Source organism: Patagioenas fasciata, chromosome 1 (genome assembly GCF_037038585.1).
Source record: "Patagioenas fasciata isolate bPatFas1 chromosome 1, bPatFas1.hap1, whole genome shotgun sequence".
Lineage (NCBI taxonomy): Eukaryota > Metazoa > Chordata > Aves > Columbiformes > Columbidae > Patagioenas > Patagioenas fasciata.
This window is the reverse complement of record NC_092520.1, coordinates 92,514,486-92,537,768: the sequence shown is the minus strand read 5'-3', so window position 1 is coordinate 92,537,768 and position 23,283 is coordinate 92,514,486. Positions and strand designations below refer to the sequence as shown.

General features: G+C 42.6%; 2 protein-coding genes across 4 annotated transcripts in view; both read right to left on the bottom strand.

The window, feature by feature from the left end:
• The window catches only part of MRPS6 (mitochondrial ribosomal protein S6), a 47,222-nt gene extending 24,695 nt beyond the window's left edge, over positions 1–22,527 (bottom strand). The window contains exon 1 of the mRNA XM_065862512.2: positions 22,394–22,527. Within this exon, the coding sequence (XP_065718584.1) occupies positions 22,394–22,438 (45 nt within the window). The 5' untranslated portion in view covers positions 22,439–22,527. The remainder of the gene's footprint in view (positions 1–22,393) is intronic.
• On the bottom strand, positions 451–22,532 carry SLC5A3 (solute carrier family 5 member 3). Of its 3 annotated transcripts, none has more exons than XM_065862509.2 (2): positions 22,394–22,532; positions 451–8,712 (listed from the first exon to the last, which is right to left on the bottom strand). In XM_065862509.2, the coding sequence occupies exon 2, from the start codon at positions 8,408–8,410 to the stop codon at positions 6,269–6,271; it is 2,142 nt and encodes a 713-aa protein (XP_065718581.1). In that variant the 5' UTR covers positions 8,411–8,712; positions 22,394–22,532; the 3' UTR covers positions 451–6,268. The 3 variants fall into 3 exon arrangements, with proteins under 3 accessions (XP_065718581.1, XP_071666873.1, XP_065718583.1); XM_071810772.1 differs by lacking the exon at positions 22,394–22,532 and adding an exon at positions 13,251–14,815; XM_065862511.2 differs by lacking the exon at positions 22,394–22,532 and adding an exon at positions 8,934–10,651.
• Positions 22,533–23,283: the final 751 nt, after the last annotated feature.

Here is a 23,283-nt window from a genome sequence, read left to right as displayed (position 1 = left end):
CTGCTCTTGCTAAATGAGGGTTCACCTACATTTTGGTTTACACTCAAGCCACTGCTCTACGGGATGCTTCAGAGGGCTCACCTTGCCCTGCCATCACCTGGAGCTGCAGGCAAGTTGTGGAAAGATCAGCCAAGTCCCAGTCTCACCTCCCACAACATACATCACCATTAAGTTGTGCAGCCAAACTCCACAACCAAGTTTTGGATCCTTAAGTTCTTCTTGAAGTCTTTATGGGTTTGCTCTGGAGGAAAAAAAACACCTACACCACACTAGTCTTTTTCTACTTCTCTAACCAAATGCCCATACTCCACTACAAGAGGTCTGCCTCTTAATAATGGGGACAAAACAAGAAGTGTCTTCACATATATATAGGGATGCAATGCTTACTACAAGTAGGGCTACGTATGACATAATTATAGACAAGTTCTCCAAAATAGCTTCACACATCTATTCTGTTTCAGGGTTTTTTTTCCTCTATTTTTATTGAAACTTTGTACAGAAGTTTTAAACATTTCCATACAATACTTTTAGACAGGACAAAATGCCATGGTAAAGGAATGTAAACTGCAAGAAACACAGTCTGAAGTATCCAAATACTCTCTAATAAGAGTTTTAGTTTGAAGACTAATGCAGTAGGCAAAATAATATGCATACAGTATACAAAGAACAGTATACACCGGGCCAGCAATGCTAACTATGAAAATTTTTCAGATTTACTTCAAAGATTTATAGCAATATGATAGTTCTATACACTAGACCAAAATTAATTTATCATACATCGTTTCTATGACAAAAAGCTTGTCATTATGGACAGTAGCAACTTACAATATAATTAAGCTGTATTAATCTCATTAACACTTCTAAATCTATATTCCTACTACAATATTTTTCAGTATATTGTCTTATAAGATCTTAACAGACCTTTAAATAACACTTTACCAAAAGAGACCTGGATCCATTATAGTGATCTTATCTACATGCCCATTTGGCTTATTTCAAAAAAAAAAAAAAAAAAAAAAAAAGGGACAAGGAAAAGGCAGGTTTCAAATGCTATATGATATCATTTGGTTTTGGTCTGAAATGTATTTAATAGTTAAAAAAACAAAAAGGCAGTCCATTAACTGGTATTTTATATAAAATCTGCAGAAAAATACAACAGCAACAAAAACCAAAAATACTTCACAGATACCTAAAAAAACATTATATCAGAGATACAAGGTAAAGCAGCATCACTTTTGACACTGTGCTTTAAAAATAAGACAAATGAAGAGACTGCTCTAGTGATATTAGAAAATTTGCTTTCTTCTTGAAGAAGACTACTAACATTTTGCACAGCAACTATTTTTATAACCACCTCATTTAAAAACGTGTATTCATAGACACAGAGAATTGTCATATCATTACCATTTTTGCTCAAAGTGTCTGACTTTACACAGTGAAACTGATAATGCTAAGTGTCACCAGATGTCACTATACCATGAATTCAATATTAGAACAGAAGTGAAGCAAATGCCTTTAAACCAACACCATAAAAGAAATCATAGAAAGTGTTTTGTAAACAAAACAAACCACTTCGCAAAACAAGAGAGTTCAGAGATCTCACAGTGAAATCAGAAATCCTAATTATATATGTTTACATTCTAGGACTACTCTTTACCTTAGGCCAGTTAAAGCACATTAAACCATTTAATTATATACAAACATTTTCATTAAAAAAAATAAAACATTGCACACAAGTCAGCTTTTTAACATCACATAACAAGGTTAGTTTTATTTTCAAAACAATTACATTTAAGGGCACAGAACATACAGAATACCAAATGAACAGATGAGTATTTTCGCTTCGCTATACATGCTAAATCCAAAGATTTCCTCAAGAAAGCTAGAGCTTAGCAACTCTAACTTCTCCCGCGTATCCTGTTCTCTGAAAGGGAGCATCTCCCAACACCTCCTTTATCTTAGGATTTAAAAAAATATATATATATAAAAAAAATAAAGCTGTACGTTTTAAAGTTGTAAGCATCTTCTGCTTTAAGCATTTGCGCAGAGATCCTTTGATGGTTCTGCCCACTTCACTGTAACCTCGGGGGAAATCCTTTTCACTCCTCAGTTACAGGACTCTCATGACTTGCATCAGAAGTCTCATGCTGGCCCTTCGGGGATTAGGGTGGGAAGGGGAACACAAAAGCGGAGAAGTAGAAAATACACAAGCGGTATATTGAAGGCCATTTTAATTTCTTACAATCTCTCACCATTTCCTTTCAGCTATTAGTAAAAGCTAACAGGAAAAATAACAAAAAACAACAAACAAAAAAAACTTTGTCAGAGAACAGCATCAAATAGTTCATTAAAAAAAAAATTAAATAAGAACAAACTCCCAGAATGTACTATTAAGCTCTCAAGAAGCCTGTTTGGTTTTGCTTTTTTTTTTTTTTTTTTTTTAAATAAAAGGCTTCTAACAAATTTCTGGGAGAAGATTCAAATACCCTAACAGAAAAATAAGTTAAGGGAAATAACAACAAAAAGGTGTCATTCCAAAATAAAAATAATTTTTCCAAGACTGTCATTCTAAGCTCAAGGCAATAAATAAACCAATCGCTGCGAGACAGAAGCACACGTCCTCCTTGATCTAGCCCTGCATGACTAGCCAGTCCCACCAAGGAGGAGGCCAGGAATCAAAATTTATGGAAGTGGTTGTCCATTATGGGAGACACTCTTGCAGTTTTTACTGCACCAAAAAGTTGGTCTTTAAGCCAAAACGTATTAACCTGGGGTAACACCTCCCATGTAGATCATGATCAGAAAATTAGCAAAGGCATGTTTACGCTATAAAAAAAAAAAAACAAACCTCAAGAAACTTCTTATACTTAGGTCCACAACACAGGGCAAGGTACTCGCTCACCAATAGACAGTTTACTTGAAGCCTTGTAACTCTCTTTTTTTCCTCCAAATAAAGGTCTTTTATTAAGTGGTTATACACCCACCAAAGAACATTAGCAAGTTCTATGACCTCTAAGACATGAAAACAGAATATGACTGAAGAGGCCGGCATTAGGCAGAGAGTAGCATAGAAACGGATTTTTAAACAACTTAAGACGAAAAGCACTGAATAAATAATTTGTTTAAAATCTCCTTCACAATAACAGGTCTACAGATGGGGGGATGCAAAGTATTACTTTATTAAGATCCCGACTGACTGTCAATTACCACAGTGATTTATGTGGCAACTTGTTAGTTTAGTGAAAGTGAAAATATTTTAACTGGGAGAAGGGATTATCTCATATTCAAAGGCTGCATGGTACATTTGCAAAGGATAATGACTTCCTACCACAACCAAAGGATAATTTCACCATGGACCTGACTGCAGTTATGCTGCACAGGACACAGACATCCTCGGTATTAACTCTTTACAGCATTCTCTTTAAATAGTAGATTATTTGGGGAGGAAGAGAGGAGGAATAACAAGGTGGAAAAAGCTATTCTAAGCTAATCACTCCTTAGGTGGCAATAAAAGCCATGCCTTCAGCTTCATAACCGCATGAGGCGCCCTGGGAAGCAAGCAAGCACATATGAAGCAATGGCAGCCAAGCAGAAGGGTCCCTGAGCTAACCCGGCTTCACAGGTCAAGTGGCAACACATTCGTTAATATTAAGAGTAAAGAGGACTGGTCTGGAAAATCCAAGTACCAGTCCCTGATAGAAAGAGACATGCCACGTTACTAAGGGACACTGCCTGGTACATCAGTCTCTCTTTCCCTGTGCCAAATCAGGCTTACTAGCCAGGTCCCAGCTTTTCCGAGAAGGTATTTGATGGACTGAGACTTGTCCTTACCCTCTACAAGTTGTTACTTTTCAGTCCACTAAGATGAAATTTTGCCCTAGATTACTTTATTCTGCATAGAAACAACAAAGTACAATTTACATCTATCTTATTATACTATCCTTCCTAAAGAATTAACTTGAGATGCTGTTAAGATACTTCACACACCATGATTTTACCATTAAAAAGGATTTCAAATATTTTTTTCTGATCAAAGCCAGTCACATAAACTGTAAGTGTGTCTTATCACGTTGGTATTAACATCAAGACTCCAGTACAACAACTCTCCTCTTCTACATATATTGCAAGACTGCTCCTACACTTATTACTCTATTTCCAGTTTGAGTAGTCTGCTTCCAGCAGCAACAACTAAACAAAGTGGAGAAAGGTGGGACACCTCAGCCTCTGTTTAAAAGTCTCAGAATTAACGGGATTCAATTTACTTCAAAAACAAAACACCAAACAAAAATCTAAGTTAATTTTATCTGAAAATATGCATTGTACATACTACTAAAAGCTATATGGATGGCATGCAGCTCACAGCACCACTGTACTGGGAAGCAAACTCCCAGCAGCAGTCAAAGGCAAGATTAACAGAACTATTTCACCCATAGGGATTGGTTCCTGTTTATGTGCCAAAGAAACACTTCTGGACCCTTGAATCGATGCTGTTGAACTGTCACAGCATGGTCCCTTGCACCGTTTTTGGCCTAGCAAGTTCAAGCTCTTTCAAACAAGTCCTGAGACAAGCTTGGGAGCAAAGACAACTGGAGGAATTATTTTCACAGGAAGCCTGGATCTGACCACTCTGTCCTGGACAGTAAGGGAGTTCAATACCACAAGGGCAGCCACATGCTGTTAGCTGGCCTCTGCACCCCAAAACAGGCCCTGACTTGGTTTAGCATAAGGGCAAGAGCACCCAGGATGGCAACACATTCTTCTCTTTTACCAAGGATGAAGCAGACCAAGCTCTGCAACCTTTTGGACTGCAGAGCTCCATCGACTTGCTGCACAGACATGTCCTCCACACCTGGCAACTGTTCATCACTACCTCAGGCATCTGTCCTTCCAGAGGAAGAAACCTCAGCATCTCAAGACAGTCTGTGGTTGCCTGGGAAAAGTTTCACTTTTTTTTTGGAGAATTGTAAGGACAGACCTCAATTGCCGACACAGATTAGGACAGCATGTGCTCCTTCTCTCCTAACACAGAATCCCTCAGGAGTCATTCCTTAAAAAAAAAAAAAAGTCTGACAGGGTGAAAGGCAAAGTGGGAGAAGGTATAAGGCAAAAGGACTCGAATATAAGGACCACTTCCACCTCTTTCCCCCAATTCCCCTTTCTCTTGCCTTCTCACTTCTTTTTCTTCCCTTACAGACTCAGTACACAGCACTGGCAGGGCTGCAAAGTATTTCCTTCAAGATGTACACAGCAGAGGTAAAAAGATGTTTTTTAGTGTGCTTACCAAACTGAAGGCATGCAAAATCTCACACTTCTCTTCTTCCCATGTGGTAGAACCTATGCACAGATTTTTCTCTAGAGAGAGGCTAACCCTAATGTCCTAAATGTTTGGGGACCAAAGCAGCTGAATACATACACTCTTCTATTTCAAAATGCTAGAAGACACAAAGAGCATGGGGGTTTTTTTTCCCTCTTCCCCTCTCCTCACTCGCCAGTTTGTCATCTCCAGGTTGGTTTTTATTATTTTCTCTTTTTTCTTTATAAATAGAGCAACTTTTCAGTAATGGAATTTACAGTGGGTACAATCAAAAAGACGAACATTTTCTTGGAGAAATAAGACAGAAAGCTGCTAATAGCTGTCATGTTTTAAGTGCTACAAGATGTGACAAAATATCATCCTGTTGTTGCCTTAAGAGAAATGAGAAACAAAAAAAGAGAGAAGCAGAGAGCAAAATTTAAAAGTGCTAAATTGGCTAAGGTAATACAGCTATGTTACAAAGAATGACTACACAATGATATGCATCATAGCCTTACACTTAAAAGAAAGGTCTTTTGACAGAGCTTTAATTGCTTAGATTTTACACATCGGTAAATGATTATGTGTTACCATCACCCTAACGCCGACTGAGTTCTGTAACTGCCTGACTTCAAATGCAGCCACCTGCCTGCCTTTGGTATATTTATACATGTATACATGGAAAAACAAAGGGTTAGTGCTGCAAATGGGAAAAAAAAAAGGCCAAAAAGGGAAGAAAAAGACGACACCACATGACACACTCTGCCTTCAGCAGAGACAGGACAACATGTCTCAAATGGTCTCCAAATAGGCTAAAGTTGAGTTGATCTTACAATTATAGCGTAAACAATGCCTGGTTGCAGTTATGTTATTTGAAAAGAATAAAAGAAAAACAATAAAACAACAAACAAAGTCTCCAGAGACCTGTATCAACTTCTGGATGTTTAGCCATACCCTTAAAAGTTCACTATTCACTTACAAAGAGAAATAGACAAACATGAATATTCCAAGTGAACAGACACAGACCAGTCCAGTATTTAGTAATAGTTTAACTTTTGGAGTCTCTTCCAGCATTTGTAAACAAACAGTCTCTTCCTCCATCTCCCGAACAGCTCTCTTGTTCATGGTTTTACTCTTAAAGCCACAGAACCAATCTATGAATTTCAAATGTCTCTCTCTATCATCCGTCTCTTCCTCATGCTTTTTCTCCCCCATCAAAGCCGCTTGTCCATTCGAATAACAATCAACTGGTGTCTCTACTTCAGAGTGACTCACAGAACTCACCGGGTTGCTGTCATCTCTGCAAGTAACCAGAAGATTAATATCCTCTGGTTTAATATTTTTAAGATTTTCTTCTGATTTGCCATTTGGAATGATATGGTTAGTGTTTTCATTGCACTTGAAGATGCTCTTTTCTTGTACTTTGTACAGCTCCCCCTTTGCAGCATTCTCTTTTACATTCCTGTTTTTCACGGCCCAGAAAGTGGTTGTCCGAACCTGCTCCTTGGTAGGTGGAGGTGTGAGGAGGCTCACCACAAAGGTCACAATGCCAGTGATCCAGAACAGAGCTGTTGCAACATACATGTAATGGATGTTTTTGATAAAGCTTGGCCTCGTATCCGGCTGGTTACACTCCGGAGCACGATAGATAAACGCCAGTATCAACCGTATCGCTCCAAGAACAAACCCGGCCATTCCACCATAGAAAGCACCCTGCTCGTTGCAACGCTTCCAAAAGATACCCAAAAGAAACAGAGCAGCCACCGGTGGGGTCAAATAGTCCGCTACCTCTTGAATATAAAGGTACATCTGACCACCTTGCATTTCTACAATTATCGGGACCCAGGCAATGCTTATAACTACCATGAACGCAACAAAGACTCTTCCTACAATCATCAGTTCTCTAGACGTCGCGCTCTTCCGGATGAGTTTGTAGACGTCAAGCGTGAAGATGGTGCTGGCACTGTTGAATATTGAGTCCAAGTCACTCATCAGTGCAGCGATCATCACAGCCATCATCAGTCCCCGCAGACCAACCGGCACCAGTTTCATCACCAAGCGTGGGTAGGCAATGTTAGAGCATCCAGCTCTGCTCCCGCAGACTTGGAAACAGTGCTCTGGATTAATGCAGGCGATATCATCTGCAAACAGTATTCGTGAAATCATGCCCGGGACAACTATAATAAACATCGGCAGCAACTTTAAGAAGCCTGCCATCAGAGTGGATCCTTTGGCATGAGCAATGTTTTTTGCAGCTAAAACTCTCTGAACTATGACTTGATCGGCACACCAGTACCAGACAGAAGCTGGGGTCTGTCCCAACAGAAATCCAGGCCAGGGAATATCTTCATCTGTTGGCTCACGCAACATTTTAAGAGCATCAGGCTTTGGGCTGACATTGCAGGAATTGGTATTGGAAATGTTGTAGGTTAACAAGATAGCCGTAATATTTGGTGACGCTAACATGTACTTTCTTTTAACTTCTTCAAACCCACCAATCTCCGTAATACTTATGATCATAAGTGTGAGGGCACCAATAATCATAAGCAGAGCTTGAAGGGTGTCTGTGTAGATGACAGCCACAAGACCTCCGGTCACAGTCAACAGGGCAGTCATTCCAATAAGGAGGATAACCGACAAATAGAGGTTCCAACCTAGCGATTCTTGAATAAAAAGTGCCCCTGAATACAAGTCAACTGAGAGTTTCGTGAAGATATAAAGAATTAGAGACAACGCTGCAAAATATATTTGAATTCTATGCCCTCCAAAACGCTTGGACAAGTATTCAGGCATGGTGTATACTCCCGACCGGATGTAGACTGGGACGAAGACCCATCCCAAAAGCTGCAAAAGCATTAAGGCGTTGAATTCCCATGCACCTACTGCAAATCCACTCGCCGCTCCAGATCCTGCGAGCCCAATGAAATGTTCACTTCCAATATTGCTCACAAATAAAGATGCACCAATAGCTACCCAGGTCATAGAACGCCCTGCCAAAAAGTAGCCGCTTACGGTGCTCCGATTGTACTTCCACATGGCAAAAAAACCTATGCACATTACAAGCACGAAGTACAGTGCCACAATGGCAATGTCTGCTGTTTCCAAAGAAGCCCTCATTTTTGTAAACAAAATGACTTCGCACAGCTGCCGTCCACTTCTCGCCCCCCAGCCAACGTCTTTTAAGCAACACGTGAACCAGTTAACATATATCAACACTGTGGATCAAATTCTTTGTCCCTTGGTTTGCTGTCCTGATGCTGGTGGTTGTGGTACATTTACTTTCTCCGCTTCTCAAATGGAAATTTGGAACTTAGCACGCACTTTTAATCCACATTCCACAAGAGCATCAGCCTTAACTCAGTTGATGTAGGAGAAATTCTTAGTTGCAGCTAAGTTTAGTGAGGCCTACTGTACCAACCCTGCAAGGCAGCAAAGACAAAAGACAAAGATTGAATTAGAGAGGAATTTCATGAAGTAATGAGAAAAAATTTGAAGTCTAGCAAAACAATGACTGTACACCACAGATTTTGCCCCCTTATATTTCCTGTTGTATTTATGCAATCCATAATACACACAATTAAGTATTTGTAGAACTAAGTAGTAATGCCTTTTTCAAGTCAACTTTAATGTTTACAAGTACCTTAAGGGACACAGCAATTCTGGAGTATTAAAATGATCGAAATTCCCCAGAACAAGGCAAGGAACAGAAATACATTTTATTTTTCTTTACTTCAGAGTCTACTTCTCAGAACACTAATCAGGTCTTCCTCTTTCAAGTAACCTTATGGAGAGAAAAAAAAATAAAATAAAAATAAATGATCCCTAAGGAGCATTAACCTGGCTAGTCAGTCCCTGCATTGCTCTAGCACTGCACCCCAACAATCTTGACAGGTCCTGGCATCACATACATGCACTTCAGACACCAGCTGGCTGCTAAAGCCAAAAATCAAAGTGAAATCACAATGCTGTCAAAAAACAACATAAATTTAAGATCAGCTGAAAAATCAAGGTTATTCCTTAGGTTCTAGGCAAATTTGCACCTGTCTGGGTGCAATCACAGGGTAACATTTCACTCCAAAAGCTCTTCATATATATCCCATGTAATCTAAGTGGAAAAAAAGCTTCCATTCAAGCAAGTGATAAAAGAAAAACTACATCTGCCATTCAACTTTAGGGTATTTCTGTCTACCATGTGCCTTTATATACCCACACCCATGTGGTTTCAGGATTTCGGGGCACAGGAGGGAGAAACGGGTGGATTTTGGCAACAGTCACAGTTGCTTGTATGCCAGGAAACACCGTTCCCTGCACTGCCTCTTTGCATCCAAGCATGGAGAGGACCACTAACATCAGAAGTAGAAGGTTTTGAGGCAGAGCACACCCTGCTGCTCTGTTCCCAAACCCCCAGTCACACCCAGTTCTACCAAAGTACGTCAGGAAACAGGCAGTCATCTAGGCAAGCAGGACTGAAGTGCTCAAAGTGGACAGAAGGGGATAATAAAAGACTTCCTGGCAGACAACCAGGCAGGTGGGAAAGGAAAGGGCACTGAAAAGCTGCACATCAGTTACTACCTCTGCCATGGAGACAGGATGCTCCTAGCTTGTATTTATGCCTTGGGAGGTACCATTTACCTGTACCTACCCAAAACCAGTTAAGGGGTTTAAAGAGTGCTGGACATAAGATTCTTCTGCTTCCTACAACAAATGGGCACAGCAAGAGAAGAGAAGACCACAGCTAAGATCCACTTTAGTTTAAAGATCGAAACAAATCTTGAGCACTGAAGATTATTGCAGAAGAGTAAGGAACAGGGTCTGATTCCATTCCTTTTTCCCACCCACCAGTAAAGGTAATGCAGGCACAAACAAACAAACAAAAAATCACTGCATTTTTTTCTGACCATAAGGTATGAGCCTTAGAAGTCTTAGAAGTATCAACTTCAGGCATTCCCTCTTTGACTTCATTTGCCAAAGTGCTTTGGCACAATGCTGAAGCTTGCATTTCCCTAGTTCCACCTAAGATTACTGTGAACACCCAGATAACATATTTTAATATTTGGGTGGTTTCTGTTTAGCATCCCTGTAGCATATTCATTTTGTTAAAAAAAAGTAAATAAAAACATTACAAATTCTCAGACCCTAATAAAAACTATAATTAAGGTTGAAAATTCACACACTCCCCCCTCTGCTCTAGTTTGTGCAGCACTAAAGGCAGCAATGGTACTGATAAAAGAATGTGCGCTTCTCATTAAGGCAGATGTATTTTAAAAATAGCTAACAGCATACCACAACTACAGCCTTACGGAGAAATTCACAATCATGTTATTTGTATGAGCTGGCTGTTTTTCAAGAGCAGTTCAGAATCAAAAAAAGATAAGGGTTCCCCACCACCACCACAAACCCGCATGAGAAAAGATATTCATTCTGCTGGAGTTATAGCCAATAATGAGACTATGGAGACATGGCACAAAACAGACTGATTACAGTAGTGTGCTAAATTTACCATGCTCATAAGCCTCAAACCACAGATGTATTTTAAATTCTTCCATAGAAGAATTCACATTTATCCCCACCAGCAGATGTGGCAGGAGTTAAATGACATATTAGTTTAACCCAATAGAAAACTATAAGCACTTCAGATTATATGATGCCACCAGATACAAGTATAATGTACCATTCTTAGTTTTAAGAACTTCTGTGTAACACTTCAACAGTGCTGTGTCTTATATGTCACTCAGCTAAATTTTTAAATGCAATTATTTCACAGTGTTTATACCAAAACTATAAGTATTTTCAGGGAAGAGGAAGAAGAGATTTTACCCAGACACACTGAATAGGAGAAAAATTACTACACAAAAAATTAGATGGGCGAGCTAAACAAATAGCAATAACCAATATCTTCCCTCTTCTATTGTCCTACTGTTACTGAAGACAGAGCTGAACTTCGGTTCAGTTCCTACCATCTTCCCTGTAGGTTGATCAATGACCTTACAAAACTATATATAGTAATTTGCATAAATCACAAAAATATTTGTTAAACCTGTGTCTATTTGATACAAGAGATACCCAGCTCCTAATACAACTATTACAAGCATGTTCAACCCTTCTGAGAAGTGTACAAGATGCAGCTGCCCTTGAATTATGACATTTCTCAATTAGGATACTTGCCAAACTATAATGGGCTCATTCTAACCAAAATAATACGTGAAGTTTCATGAGCATTTTCCACTGGAAGGTACAGCCAGACCATGTATTTGAAATAAACAGTCTACAGAGACCTCAATCAGCACCTTTGCCATCAACACCTGAACTTAGCATGGATCAGCTTGCTTGAGAAGGAAGGTGGAAAGTTTTCAGTAGCCGCTACAAATTTGCTGCACTGTCACTAAATTGCTGTACTAAAGTAGCTTCTTGTACCAGTTTCTTATTAGACCTAATTCTAAAATAACCCTGGAACTCTTTTTTTGTTACAAAAATGAGACTCGTCACTCTGAACTTCCAGCAAGTTATGACCTCAAGTCTTAAGAAGGACTTTTGAGATGCCTCATGCGAGTTTAATCTCAAGTTATCAGAGCAGCGTACGTTGTGGCACTGACAGAAGAAAAAGACAGAAAGACAGGGCTGCTGCCAAGGACTGTGAATTTTTTTCCCTAAGGCTGTTTTCTGGCTGGATCATATCAAAGACACAAAACAATGTGCTTCCCTCTTGTCTGAAGACAGAAGGCTACAGCTTTGGTGAAACAATGCATATGTCTCTCCAATGGGCTGCCTGTCCTTTAAGAAAAAAAAAGTGTCAAGCAATTCCCTGAAGAGATATTAGACAATGCAAAGCAGATTTAGGGTGGGACTTTTAAGAGAAATTTGTATGATTGTTTTAAAGGAAAAACTTTCTCCACAGTGCTTTTCTAATGAGACTGGTCTTTAAATACGCCAGAATCAAACCGCTCCAGCCCTAAAGCAACTATTTGTTTTCTGCTCAGTCTATTGCTCTTATTAGCAGAAGGGAAGTTTCTCAGTTGACTTCCTTCTTCTCTTGCAATTAAAGAGTCAGTCCCAACAGCCAATGCTTTAAGGGTTAATTTGAGGATGCAGATGCCTATGTATCACACAGGAGTATCCACTGCTATAATTTGTTAGCAAATTATATACATACATAGCTTTGCTGATAGACTTCAAAGTGGTTTGGAATTTCTTTCTTAGACGCAATGTTTTTCTCCTCTGCTCCCACCTTCTTCAAGCAGGTGTATGTTAATTCAAATCAGCAGCATTTTGCCTGCTGAACAACTCATTTGCATTAAAGAAATGTACCCAGATTGCCAGGCTCAACACCAATAGGGAGAATCATTACAATCTCTCTCCCTGACAAAAAAGAATAGTCTCATGCCCTAAGTAGCCCTGTACAACATCCAACCTCTCGAGTGTGTTGGCTGGCCTACTCACGCTGCTACGGACACGCAAGCGAGTTCCTACCTGTCCACTGCTCCACAGTAAGTCCATGGTTTTCTGAGGTAGCCTATCTCAGGAAAAAAAAAAAAAAAAAAAAAGGAAAAAGCTTTTTCCATTTATTGCAGAACTCTAGAACACAAAGAAAAAAGGAGCACAAATATTCTTTGTGGAATAACTGATACACATCAACTTATCCTTCTGGAGTACATGCCCTTGAGAAGGCAGGGGCTATCCTTGCCAGCTGTTCCACAGAGCCCTAAACATCCAGGTCTGCTGTTTCAGGACTTTGCCTTGAAAACCAGGAGATGGGGCAGAGAAGCCGGGCAGGAATCCCACCTGAGACAAATAGGGTATGTTGCAAGAAGCAGGAAAGCTCGGAGACAGAAGTTGACCTGTAGTATTCTAATAAATAACTTGAGTTAAGATCTGGACTGGCATTCTCAACAGCTCAACAGGCTGGAATAGAAGAGTACCACATTTACAAGTTACCTGAACCAGCAGCGACCTGACTAACCTGTTTGTCACACGTGCTCTGCTTCCCCAAAGTGGTACAGCATTGACACTTCTGCTGGCCTTGGAGAACACAGGTGCCGCAGAGGCAACTCTACAAATCACCACTGTCATAAAAAAAAAAAAAAAAAAAACAAACACACAACAACAATTTGAGGTGCAAGGTTCAAGTCAGTCACTCAAAGGAGTTGTTATGAACACATAATGCTTTTTTATTTTTGCCTGGTTTCATGAATCGCTCCAGTTCTGGTCTTCATTTTATTGCAGCATCAGAAAAAGAAGCTTGCTCCGCAATATATTCTTCTTGATTCTTTTCTACAAGACTTCTGAAGGAGACATGAGAAGAAATAAGTAACCTCACAGCATGCAGTTCAGCAGAAGAAACAGAACTATCCTGCATTTGCCAGTCAGAAAAGTAATGCTACTGTGATTATTACAGAAGTAGTAACTGGAGTACCCTAAGGTCAACAGAAGCTGAAGGGCACTGCGACTGACAGCATTAGAGTAGATCAATTTAGCTGGTTTTGGTTTTAACCATTCTTCCCCACATCCCAAGTGCATATACTTATGTAGGTCTCCCACCAAGTCACAAACCAAGGGGGAAGGGGTGCAAAAGAGGTTGCAGCTTTATTGTAGTGCTCATTCAGCACTGCGTAAACACAAGTACAGTACTATTGAATTGCAAAGCAAGAGGAAGGTGACTTGTTTTCTGAAACCTGCACCACTGTCAGTGCCTCAGCAAGTCAATTCGCACCACTGCCTGGCCTGTGGCATTCACATTCGGATGGTTTCTTTCCTCATGAGTCAGTCCCCAGCAGTCTGTCAGGAATAGTGAATTATTTGCTTCCTTTGAAAACTCCAAATACATAAGAGGAGGAAGTAGACAGAAGGAGGCAAAAAGTTCTTTTATTTGTTAAAACAAAGATACCAGAAAGAAGAACTGTCTTCTCTATGCCTGGCTAGACATACTGTATTGATCTTACTCAGGCCTTCAGAAAGACTAGTCCACCAGCTTAAGTTAAGCTGAGTATTAAAGAAAATGTGTAGGTAGTAATTTCTTTTCCCCTTATCAGTCCAAAGAATTGGCTTATGTTTACATGGATGACAGATGTTAACTGGGCTCTCCAAAGGGAGCAGAAAGCACAGCTGCTGCTCAGCACCCCTGAGGAACCAGGCCACTCTTGCCTTGCAAACAAAGAAAATCATTCATGGCCCTGCTGTAATTCAAGCAGATAACTACCAGAGGCTCAAATGACCAAAGGCAGGTTGTTACGATAGGCAGCTCCATCCCTCAGCAAGGAAACCGTGCTTTTCTTCGCAACTGCAGACAGGTGACATTCTTCCCTCTACAGAGGAACTGGAAGCAGAAGAGGAAGGAGGGTACTAAGGAGGCACGTGGCCAAGAAGGATAGCAAGCCATTTTAATGGAGGTAGGACAGGGTTTCTCCTCCAGGAGATGACAAAAAATAGAAGATTCTGGCATCAAGTAGAATTCTCCTTGCCAGGTAAGTGTGTCAACACATCAGCTGACACACTAAGTTTGAAGCTGCAAAGGGACACTGAGCCTCAAGACTCAAATTCCTTCTTGTCACAAACTAAAGTTCAGAAGCACAAACATTTTTACTGCCACTGGCAAGTACTATTTACCTAAATTAGTTTGATGAAATACTTGGTCACTAAGAACAGCAGCAAGAGAATGGGTTAAAAAAAAGCATCAACATGTACATAATTGCTTTCTGTAGAGGATTTGGGACCACACAACCAAGTTTTCTGGAACGCACCACCAGGTAAGTGTTGTAAAATCTCTACCACTACTGAAGATGACACTTTTCTTTAGCTGCAAGGTACAAAGCTGTGATCCAGTTGGTGGTTATCACCATTCATCAGTAACTGATGTAACTGGCACATTGCTAGCCTAGAAAAATGTGCTGGTTCACCCCATTTGAAGAGGATCTTGGCTAGGAGAGCACACATTTCAGAAGTTACTTGGGGAACGAGAAAGGAGTAGTGTGTCAGTCATCATGCAACAGGGCAAAATACTAGGAAGGAAAAAGAAAAAAGAAAAACACACTACAACAGACTCATTAAGCTTATTTAGGACTTCTGCAAGTCCTCATCACATTTATGGCTGCCTACAGTCTTTCCAGTAACATAAAGCATCACAAGTTTTACTGAAAGGGGAGACAGAAGTCTCCAGGGCACACAAACCTAGAGTTTAAGTTTGAGGACCTCCAAGCTTCCCAGTCTGCCGGGTGCTCTTGTGAGATTTCTGATCCTTCTTGGGGAAAGAAGTCTTAAAGGCATCATTGTTATAAAACAACTAGTTCTATTCTACATCAAGTTTTGTGTTTACCTGTATTAAAAAGCAACCAGACATCAACTTTTTCTTTTAATAGCCTCAAACACATCAGTTCCACTGAACACATTCCCTTCTTGTATCCATGCTCTGTACGCACCTTTGTTTTTAACTCCTATTCCTCGGATGTTTGCACAACTGAAGCACAAAGACTGGCTTGCAGGTGGACAAACCAGAATTTAAAAATACTTGAGAAGTAGCAGAAAAATAGTTCCTGTGTAGTTCTTCCCATTCATATTTATAAAGATCATGACTCTTCCTTTACACCATTTTCTTTCCCTCCCTTCGTCCCACCAGGAGCAATGCATTTCTGCAGTATCTCATTTCCAGCACCAGTGACCCCATAGTACAGGTCGTTCACTTGCCTTATTCTCCATATTTTTACTTCCCATCTTTCTGTCACTCCTCTACATAACTAGTTAAATTTTGCCCATCTGTCCTCCTTTTTACCTTCTTATCAACTCTTCTGCAAAACGCACACCAGAGATATTCCTGCTGGTCCACTGGGCAGGCAGCTTTGACAGGGAACAACCTGGTGCCTGGTGGTTCCTGCTGCCCCTCAGATAGAGCTGCATATACCAGCTTCCATGCTGTTTATCAAGCAACTGCTTCTGCATAAGCAACTCCTATAAAACCACAGGCTTGTAGCAGAGAGGGTCTGGGCAGCTGTGGCTCAAAGAATTAGCAGCCTGCTCTGGCTGGAGTCTTCCAAAAAACAAGTTAAGTTACTTGATCAATAATCAACAACCACCAAAATAATTTTTGGGGTGGAAATTGACAGTGTTACAGCTCTGGAACAAGTGAATTGAAAAAGTCAGCTTCAGAAAGAACATGCGAAGAAAACAAGAATTCCCATCATTACAAATTGTAGTTCGTATGTATTAGAAGAATATGTATGTATTAGAAGAATATGCAAAGAAAGCAAGAACTTCCATCATTATAAATTATGGTATGATGTATTAGAAAACAACAAATATATACACACATTCATACTTGAATTCATTTAACAGCTTATTCTAAGTGATATAACAGACATCTTTAGAAGAGTCAGTCACTTTTGAGGGTTTCTGCAACAACAGAGAACAAAAACACTTTTATCACAACAGGTCCTCCTTTCTTTTTCAACAGTTAAAGGACAATCTGCTCTCATGCTGATGTTTACAAGCATCTCTCTGTACATATACATGATGCATCCACATGTATATATACACACAGCAAACAAACAAGGAGAGATACACAGCAAGTACAGAGGAGCACATTACTAAGCAGGTAAAGGGTGCAAAGAGGAGAAGTATCTTAAAGGTTAAGTCACAACTCTTGCCTGCTGAAGAGGAGCTAGCCAAATCTCACTGGAGTCTGTCAGTTACAACATGGACACCAGAGCCTGCCCACAGTCCTGTGGCTCTACAGCCGAGGGAACCAGAGTAGCTGAGTTAACCAGTTCAACCCCACTACATACGCTCACTCAAGCACATCACGCAATACACTGCAGAAGCCTGTACAAATCAAGAGGCTTTTGAGTACCTTATTCTGGTCATCAGCTTAGTAGTCACTTTGGACAACTTTGCCAAATTCACCTAGCTAACTGCTATCAAAAGGCTTAAACTGTTTTGTAAAAAAGAATTCTCTACCTCCCACCTTACCCAAGCCAGACACATATCCCACACTTAGCGGAAACTTAGGACCACTCTCAAGTCTTAAGACTGAAAAGTGGCAAACATTACCCAAGAAGGTACCATTCTCAAATGCTATCTGTATCATACATTTCGAAATGCAGTTACTCTTACAGAAATGCTTAAGGTCGAAAACAAAAAGCAGACTCCTACAGGACAGTCAATGGCGGATCTTCTGGTTTTCCAATCTTGTCTTCTAGTTCTAATTCTTTGGTCTTCTTTCCAGCACTATCCTAATACAAAAGTCCTTACCCTGCTGGCATTATAGTGTGAAGTGGAGCCTGTTTCAGCCTAAGAAAGTCAAAGGAAACAGAGGGAAACTTTTGTGGAATTTTAACCTGCTAAGGTGAGAGGGGAGGACAGGGAAGATGTACAATTCAACTCTAAGAACAGCCAGAAAGAAAATAAGACCAGTATCTGCCTGCTTATTACCCGCTGCATTCTTCCCTCCTTCTTCCTAGCAACTAAAATACCAAAAGCCCAGTTGATGCAGCTGCCTACACAGCAATCAAGTGTAATAGTCAAAATGTCAAGCAACACTACTGCCCATTACTTTGGCTTTCCTAAAATAGCTCACAATCTCCACAGCAGGTGGGGAATTTTTGAAATGCAGCAACCCACTCCAAAGGCAACAAACAGATGCTGAAGATAAGTTATATTGTGTGAACATGCAAGTCAAACTGAGAGCCCAAATTCACTGTAGTATTAAGTGAGTGGATGAATCTCCTAGTCCAGGTATTTGCTGAAGCAAGGTAATTAGGTGTTAGAATATATCACATACTATGTATTTGTTCCTGTTACAGGTGAAGCAAGAAAAGAGCACACCACTAAAAATACTGACAAACTTCCTTATTTTTAGTGAAATACTGCAATATAAAATTTTTTCAGACTGTCCATTCACTCCAGTTCCAGTTACGAAGTTGTTTTGCTGAAGGCGGATGTCCCAGCTCACAAGAGTCGAGCAGCAGCAAGAACAGCATGGGAACACCAACCACCTCCTCTGTCTGTCTGTCCTAGGTCCCCTAGGCTGCCAGTTTTCCTTGGAGGGTGTCTCGCATTGCCGCCCTGTGGTCAGTCTGCAAAACAGCATCAGAGCAACAGGAAGCCATTTCCAGCTCTTCCTTCCCCTTCCCCCCCCTCCCCCCCCCCAAACTTCCTTCCCCGGGCTCTCAAGGGAGTTTTGGCAGGACCAGGAGGGTAGGAAGAGGAAGCCTCCCTGAAGAGCTCTCCTTTCTCCAGCAAGCAACAGCTCCTGCTAATTCACTAGCGGGTCACTACCCCTTCCTGCCGAAGGTCCTGCTCTGCCATAATCCCGCTGCTGAAAGCTGAAGATGAGTCCCCTGGGAGAAAGTTAGAAATTAGAAATTCATCTTTTGCTATAAATAGTAAGTTTAGAGCATGAACAGCTGTGTCTTCATTTTGCACCTCTACCTTCACCACAACTGTAGGCTTTGACTCAGGCTCTTGAGGGTTGGCAACGTATTGTTTATACACTTCTGTATGGTACTGATAACAGGTCTGCCATCAAATTCCCTGTGCTATTTGTCATTTGCACATTGGAGTGCAGAAAGCCACACACGGGGACAAAATTCATTATTTCCACCTGAAGTTCCAGTCACTTCACTGGCCTCACACCTTTCTTTCCCCAAAGCATCTTCTTCACATACTGACACACAGAGTAGCACAATCCAAGTCCCTCACTGCAGCTACTTTAGCTACTTTTCAAATACAGTGACACTGCAGAGAAGCAGGGGGGGGTATTATTTTGGGGGTGCTTTTATTGTTTTCCTGAGAGTCACTAACTGTGGTCTCTGCTGATCAAGGCATCTATCCACAAGCAATTTACAAATATAGTATTTCTAGTGAAAGTCAATTACCTGATCATACCCTACCTACAAAACAGGACAGAAAATGGCTGCTCAGCTTTGACTTCAGAATAAAGTCACAAGCTTTTGTGAAAAGTACATGCAAACAACTGGTGACAACGCTAGCGAATAAAAGTTTTCCCCTTTTTACACCCCTCTAAGCTCTTGGGTGTAGCACTTTTATACACAAAAGGAAAGCTGAAGAGGCTCTAAGTTAGGTCTGCCAAGAATCAAAGGGACATGGGAGCACCAGGTGGGACTGAGGGGTCATGCTCTCCCTACAACCACATCCAGGCCAGCGGGGTAGGGAAGGGACCAGCTGCACAACAGATTCCATGGTTCACAACAGAAGCCACATGCAAGAAATTAAAGAGGAGGAATCCCCAACTTGAGCGCAAGCAGTGCCAGGGAGCAACAGAGTTTAAGGCAACAAAAATGAATTTGAGGTATTTATTCAGCCCAGATCTACGAAAACGCCAAGGTAACTATTAAAAACAATTGTGAGTGAGGGAAACGCCACAGAATCAAAGTTTGCCTCTGAAGAGAGCTGTGAAAGTCTACTAGACCGTAGCTCCAAGGTTTGTGCTTAAGCTGCCAGGGAGCTCGCAGGAATTGACATCAGCCCTAAAGCACAAGGAAGCCAGGTAGCAGGGGCTTGCTTTTTTTTTTTTCTTCTTTTTTTTTGCAAGGCAGGGGAGCTGTCAGAGATGAGGAAGGATGCGACAGAAACCGAGAGAAGAGTCAGCACTTGTTCAAGCCTCGGTCTACAAGTAGGCACCGGAGCACACAGCCACCACACAGCGGAACTGACATGGCAAGACAGTGAACACCTGCCCAAGGTAGCTCCATTAGGATACGCTGATGTTAAGATGTAATTTATTCCAGACTATATATGATCTCTCCAGCTCCTACAGGAAGGAGTTTAGTCACTCCATAATTTCAGGCTGTTTTATTAGTCCCATATGCAGGTTTTCATGTTTTGAATAATTTAAATTAGCATTATGGTTGAGATTATGCAGTGCTATAGAGGTCATTAGAGCAACCCCTTTGCCAGGATTCATTAGCATCATGTGATCATATAACCACTACAATTTACTTTTTTTTTTTTTAAATTCATTACACAAGAAAGGCAGCAGTAGGAAGATACTGGAACACAAAAACACACCTACATCTGGTGTATTGTCAACAGAAACAAAAAAAAACCACCACACTAACAACACATCATCTAGAGATGAGACTCCCTAAATTTTAGAATTACAACAAGGTTAGAAACAGCAGTACATCTGAACCAAGACATAAGTGTTTTAACATAATCATAAAGCTGAAAACACCTTAAGATACATCTATCAGTAAAAAATATACTAAAGACTCAAACTTCAAAGAGGAAGAGGTTGCACTGATGCTCATTAGAAGCATCCTACAGCTAAAAGCTTATCCCTGTGTCTCTGTGCTCAAATCCTCTGAACCAAAGACCCTTTCCACCAGAACAGTGCTCCATGGCACCCTTTCAGAGTAGTCAGTGTACTTGTGTCTCAGTATTAAGTCAGATTTGCTATGTTTTCTGTCCTGCTCTGCATTTATAGTGCCTGCACAGCATAATGCATCTCCCACATTAACAGCACGTATACAAAAAGCACCTTACCATCACCTTACCTACAGCTTATACACAGGGCAGGGGGGAGGGAATTAAAAAAAAAAAAAAAACAACAAAACACAACCACACATGTTGACAACCCAAGTCCACCAGAAGCAGCTGTGTTTTGTCAGCATGAATGCTGCTCTGTGAGGTGGTGCAGCAGTCACCAAATTTTTTTCCCAGTTGCTCTATTTCTCCACTAGAGGACTCACCTGAGAAGTCTACTACAGCTTCTGCAGTTCAGCCAAGTTAAAAAAAAAAAAAAAAAAACAACCCTGACATGTGGATGCTACATGTAAAATGAATGGAAATGTACTAGTATATGTAGCACACGTAATACATGAAGACATGCTCCCATAACTACAAAAGAAACACAGCAATGCTACCTAGCTTCCAGCTATTCTATGACAAATATACATGTTCATTTAAATGAAGGTTAAAATACAACAGCAAGTGTGTCCACACTGGGTCAGATCATAAGGGTTACAGCCTAGCCGAAGTGCCGCTACATTCCAACACCAGCACTGCATATTAAGCTGGAAAGTAGCAGATAAACAAAGGCTATAGAAGGTAGTAGAGAAGAGCCAGTATCAGCTATTATTTTCCAAATAAAGGGTCCCATCTATGCAGAGATGTTTCTATTTTATTATTATTTTTAGGCATAAGTACACGCACACCCCTCGTCCCCCCACCCCGCACTGATTCAGCTCTTCTAAAACAGAAAGAGCATCATATAACTCACACTCTCGCATCACGGCTTATCATCATGCCACCAAAGACAGCGGCAACGGCTAGTAACCCTTCCTGTGGGCAATACTGCCAGCTGTATCAGCAAAGCTCAACTGGTGTTAGCAACGGCAAGGAAAAAAAAAAAAAATGACATTCTTAAGACTTGCCTGGTAGAGAAGTGGGCTGGAGAAGCAGGGAGCTTGCAGCCCACCAAGAAGAAGCTTGCCAGTGCAAGTCCTTGCTTTCCCCCACCAAGGCTCACTGCGAGGCCTCCCAGAGGCAAGGAGACCTGGTGTGGGGCTGCTCAGACCTTGCAAGGTGCCCAGCAGAGACATCACAGGTTCTGGGAAGGAGGGGGGTGGTGAGGGGTAAAGCAGACGGCAATAGAAAGCGCTGGTGCTGCAGAGGAAAGGGGTGGACGTGCTGGTACCAACGTATAGGGGCAAGGGAAGGGCTAAGTTCACTTGCACCAGGCAGGGCTGAGGGGGGAGGGTAAGAGAAGGAGAAATTGATCTATTTCGCTAACTGTGGCATCTGCTTACCTGCGGACCAAAGGAGAGGGGGGAGAGAAGGGGACTGCGGCTCTAGGGGATCAGCTAAGCAAACTCTCCAAAGGTGCAGGGGGAAAGAAAAAAAGAAAGAAAAAAAAAAAGAGGAAGGGGAGAGAAGAAAGACAGCCAGGAACATGAAGCACGCTGCGCAACTCCGCTTCAGAGCGCGGAGGGGAGGGCGGGAAGGGCAGAGCTCACCCCGGGGACAGGGGCCGGACGGGCCGCCCCCAGCCCCGCCAGGACGTGCAGCGGCGGTGAGAGGAGGCACAGAGGTGACGCTGGGGGTCTGTCAGGTCCCACCTGGCTCCCTCCCTCCCGTCTCCCCTCCCTCACTCACCCTCTGCATGGCTTTCAGGATCAAAGCCAGTTCATAGCGGGGCATCTTAGAGCTGACTGTGGCGGGAAGAGTGGGGATACGGCAGGGCAGAAGGTGGGGAGGAGGGGGGCGGCGGCGATGCCGGAGATAGGGGCGACCGGAGAAGGAAGGTGCGTCCCCGGCAGTCCTAGCGGTGGCTCCTGCCCGCGCGGCTCCCAGGCTGCACAGACACCCGGGCGGGCGGGCGGGCTGCGCGGCTTAAAGGGCGCCGGCAGCTGCGCAGGCTCCGCCGCGCCGCCCCCTGCCCGCGCCAAGCGCCGCCTCCGCCGCGCACACGCCCGCCCGCCGGGGGGCCGCGGGCGCCCGCGGGCTGCCCCGGTCCAGGGAAGGGGGGAAGACAGGGGGTGGGACGGGGACACCCGCCGCCGGGGAGCGGACCCGAGTCGGGCGGGCTGGGCCGCGGCGTGGGCACCGCCTCCCCCCGGGGCGGCTCGGGGCCTGTGCCCGCCTTCCTCTTTCCCGCCGCGGCGGCGGCTGCGGCTGCTGCAGGGAGTGGAAATTTCCACTGTGTCCGCCCCCTCGCTGCCCGCCTCCGTGCACACACACACTCGAGACCGCACATGGCGGGGTGGGGGGAGGGGGGACAGTGCTGGCCGCATGGGGGGCCTCTGCGTCTGGCTCCTGGCCGTCGTAGCCCACGGCCGCGGGGCCGTTGTCCCCACGCAGCGGGCGGCACGGTAGGGGCAGAAGCGCCCGTGTGCCGGACGGCGAGGCGGGAGTGCTGGATGTGGGGTGGGGCTGCACACGTGTGGGGCACCCCATGCTCTTCCAGAACCTTGGGGCACCTCAGAGCCCATCACCCACCGAGGCAAGTGCAGGTGGCTGTGACCCACCCAAGGCCACCGAGGGGT

What these genes read in the sequence shown, in the direction of transcription:
- SLC5A3 (XM_065862509.2), bottom strand. Translation starts at nt 8,410, where the DNA reads ATGAGGGCTTCTTTGGAAACAGCAGACATTGCCATTGTGGCACTGTAC.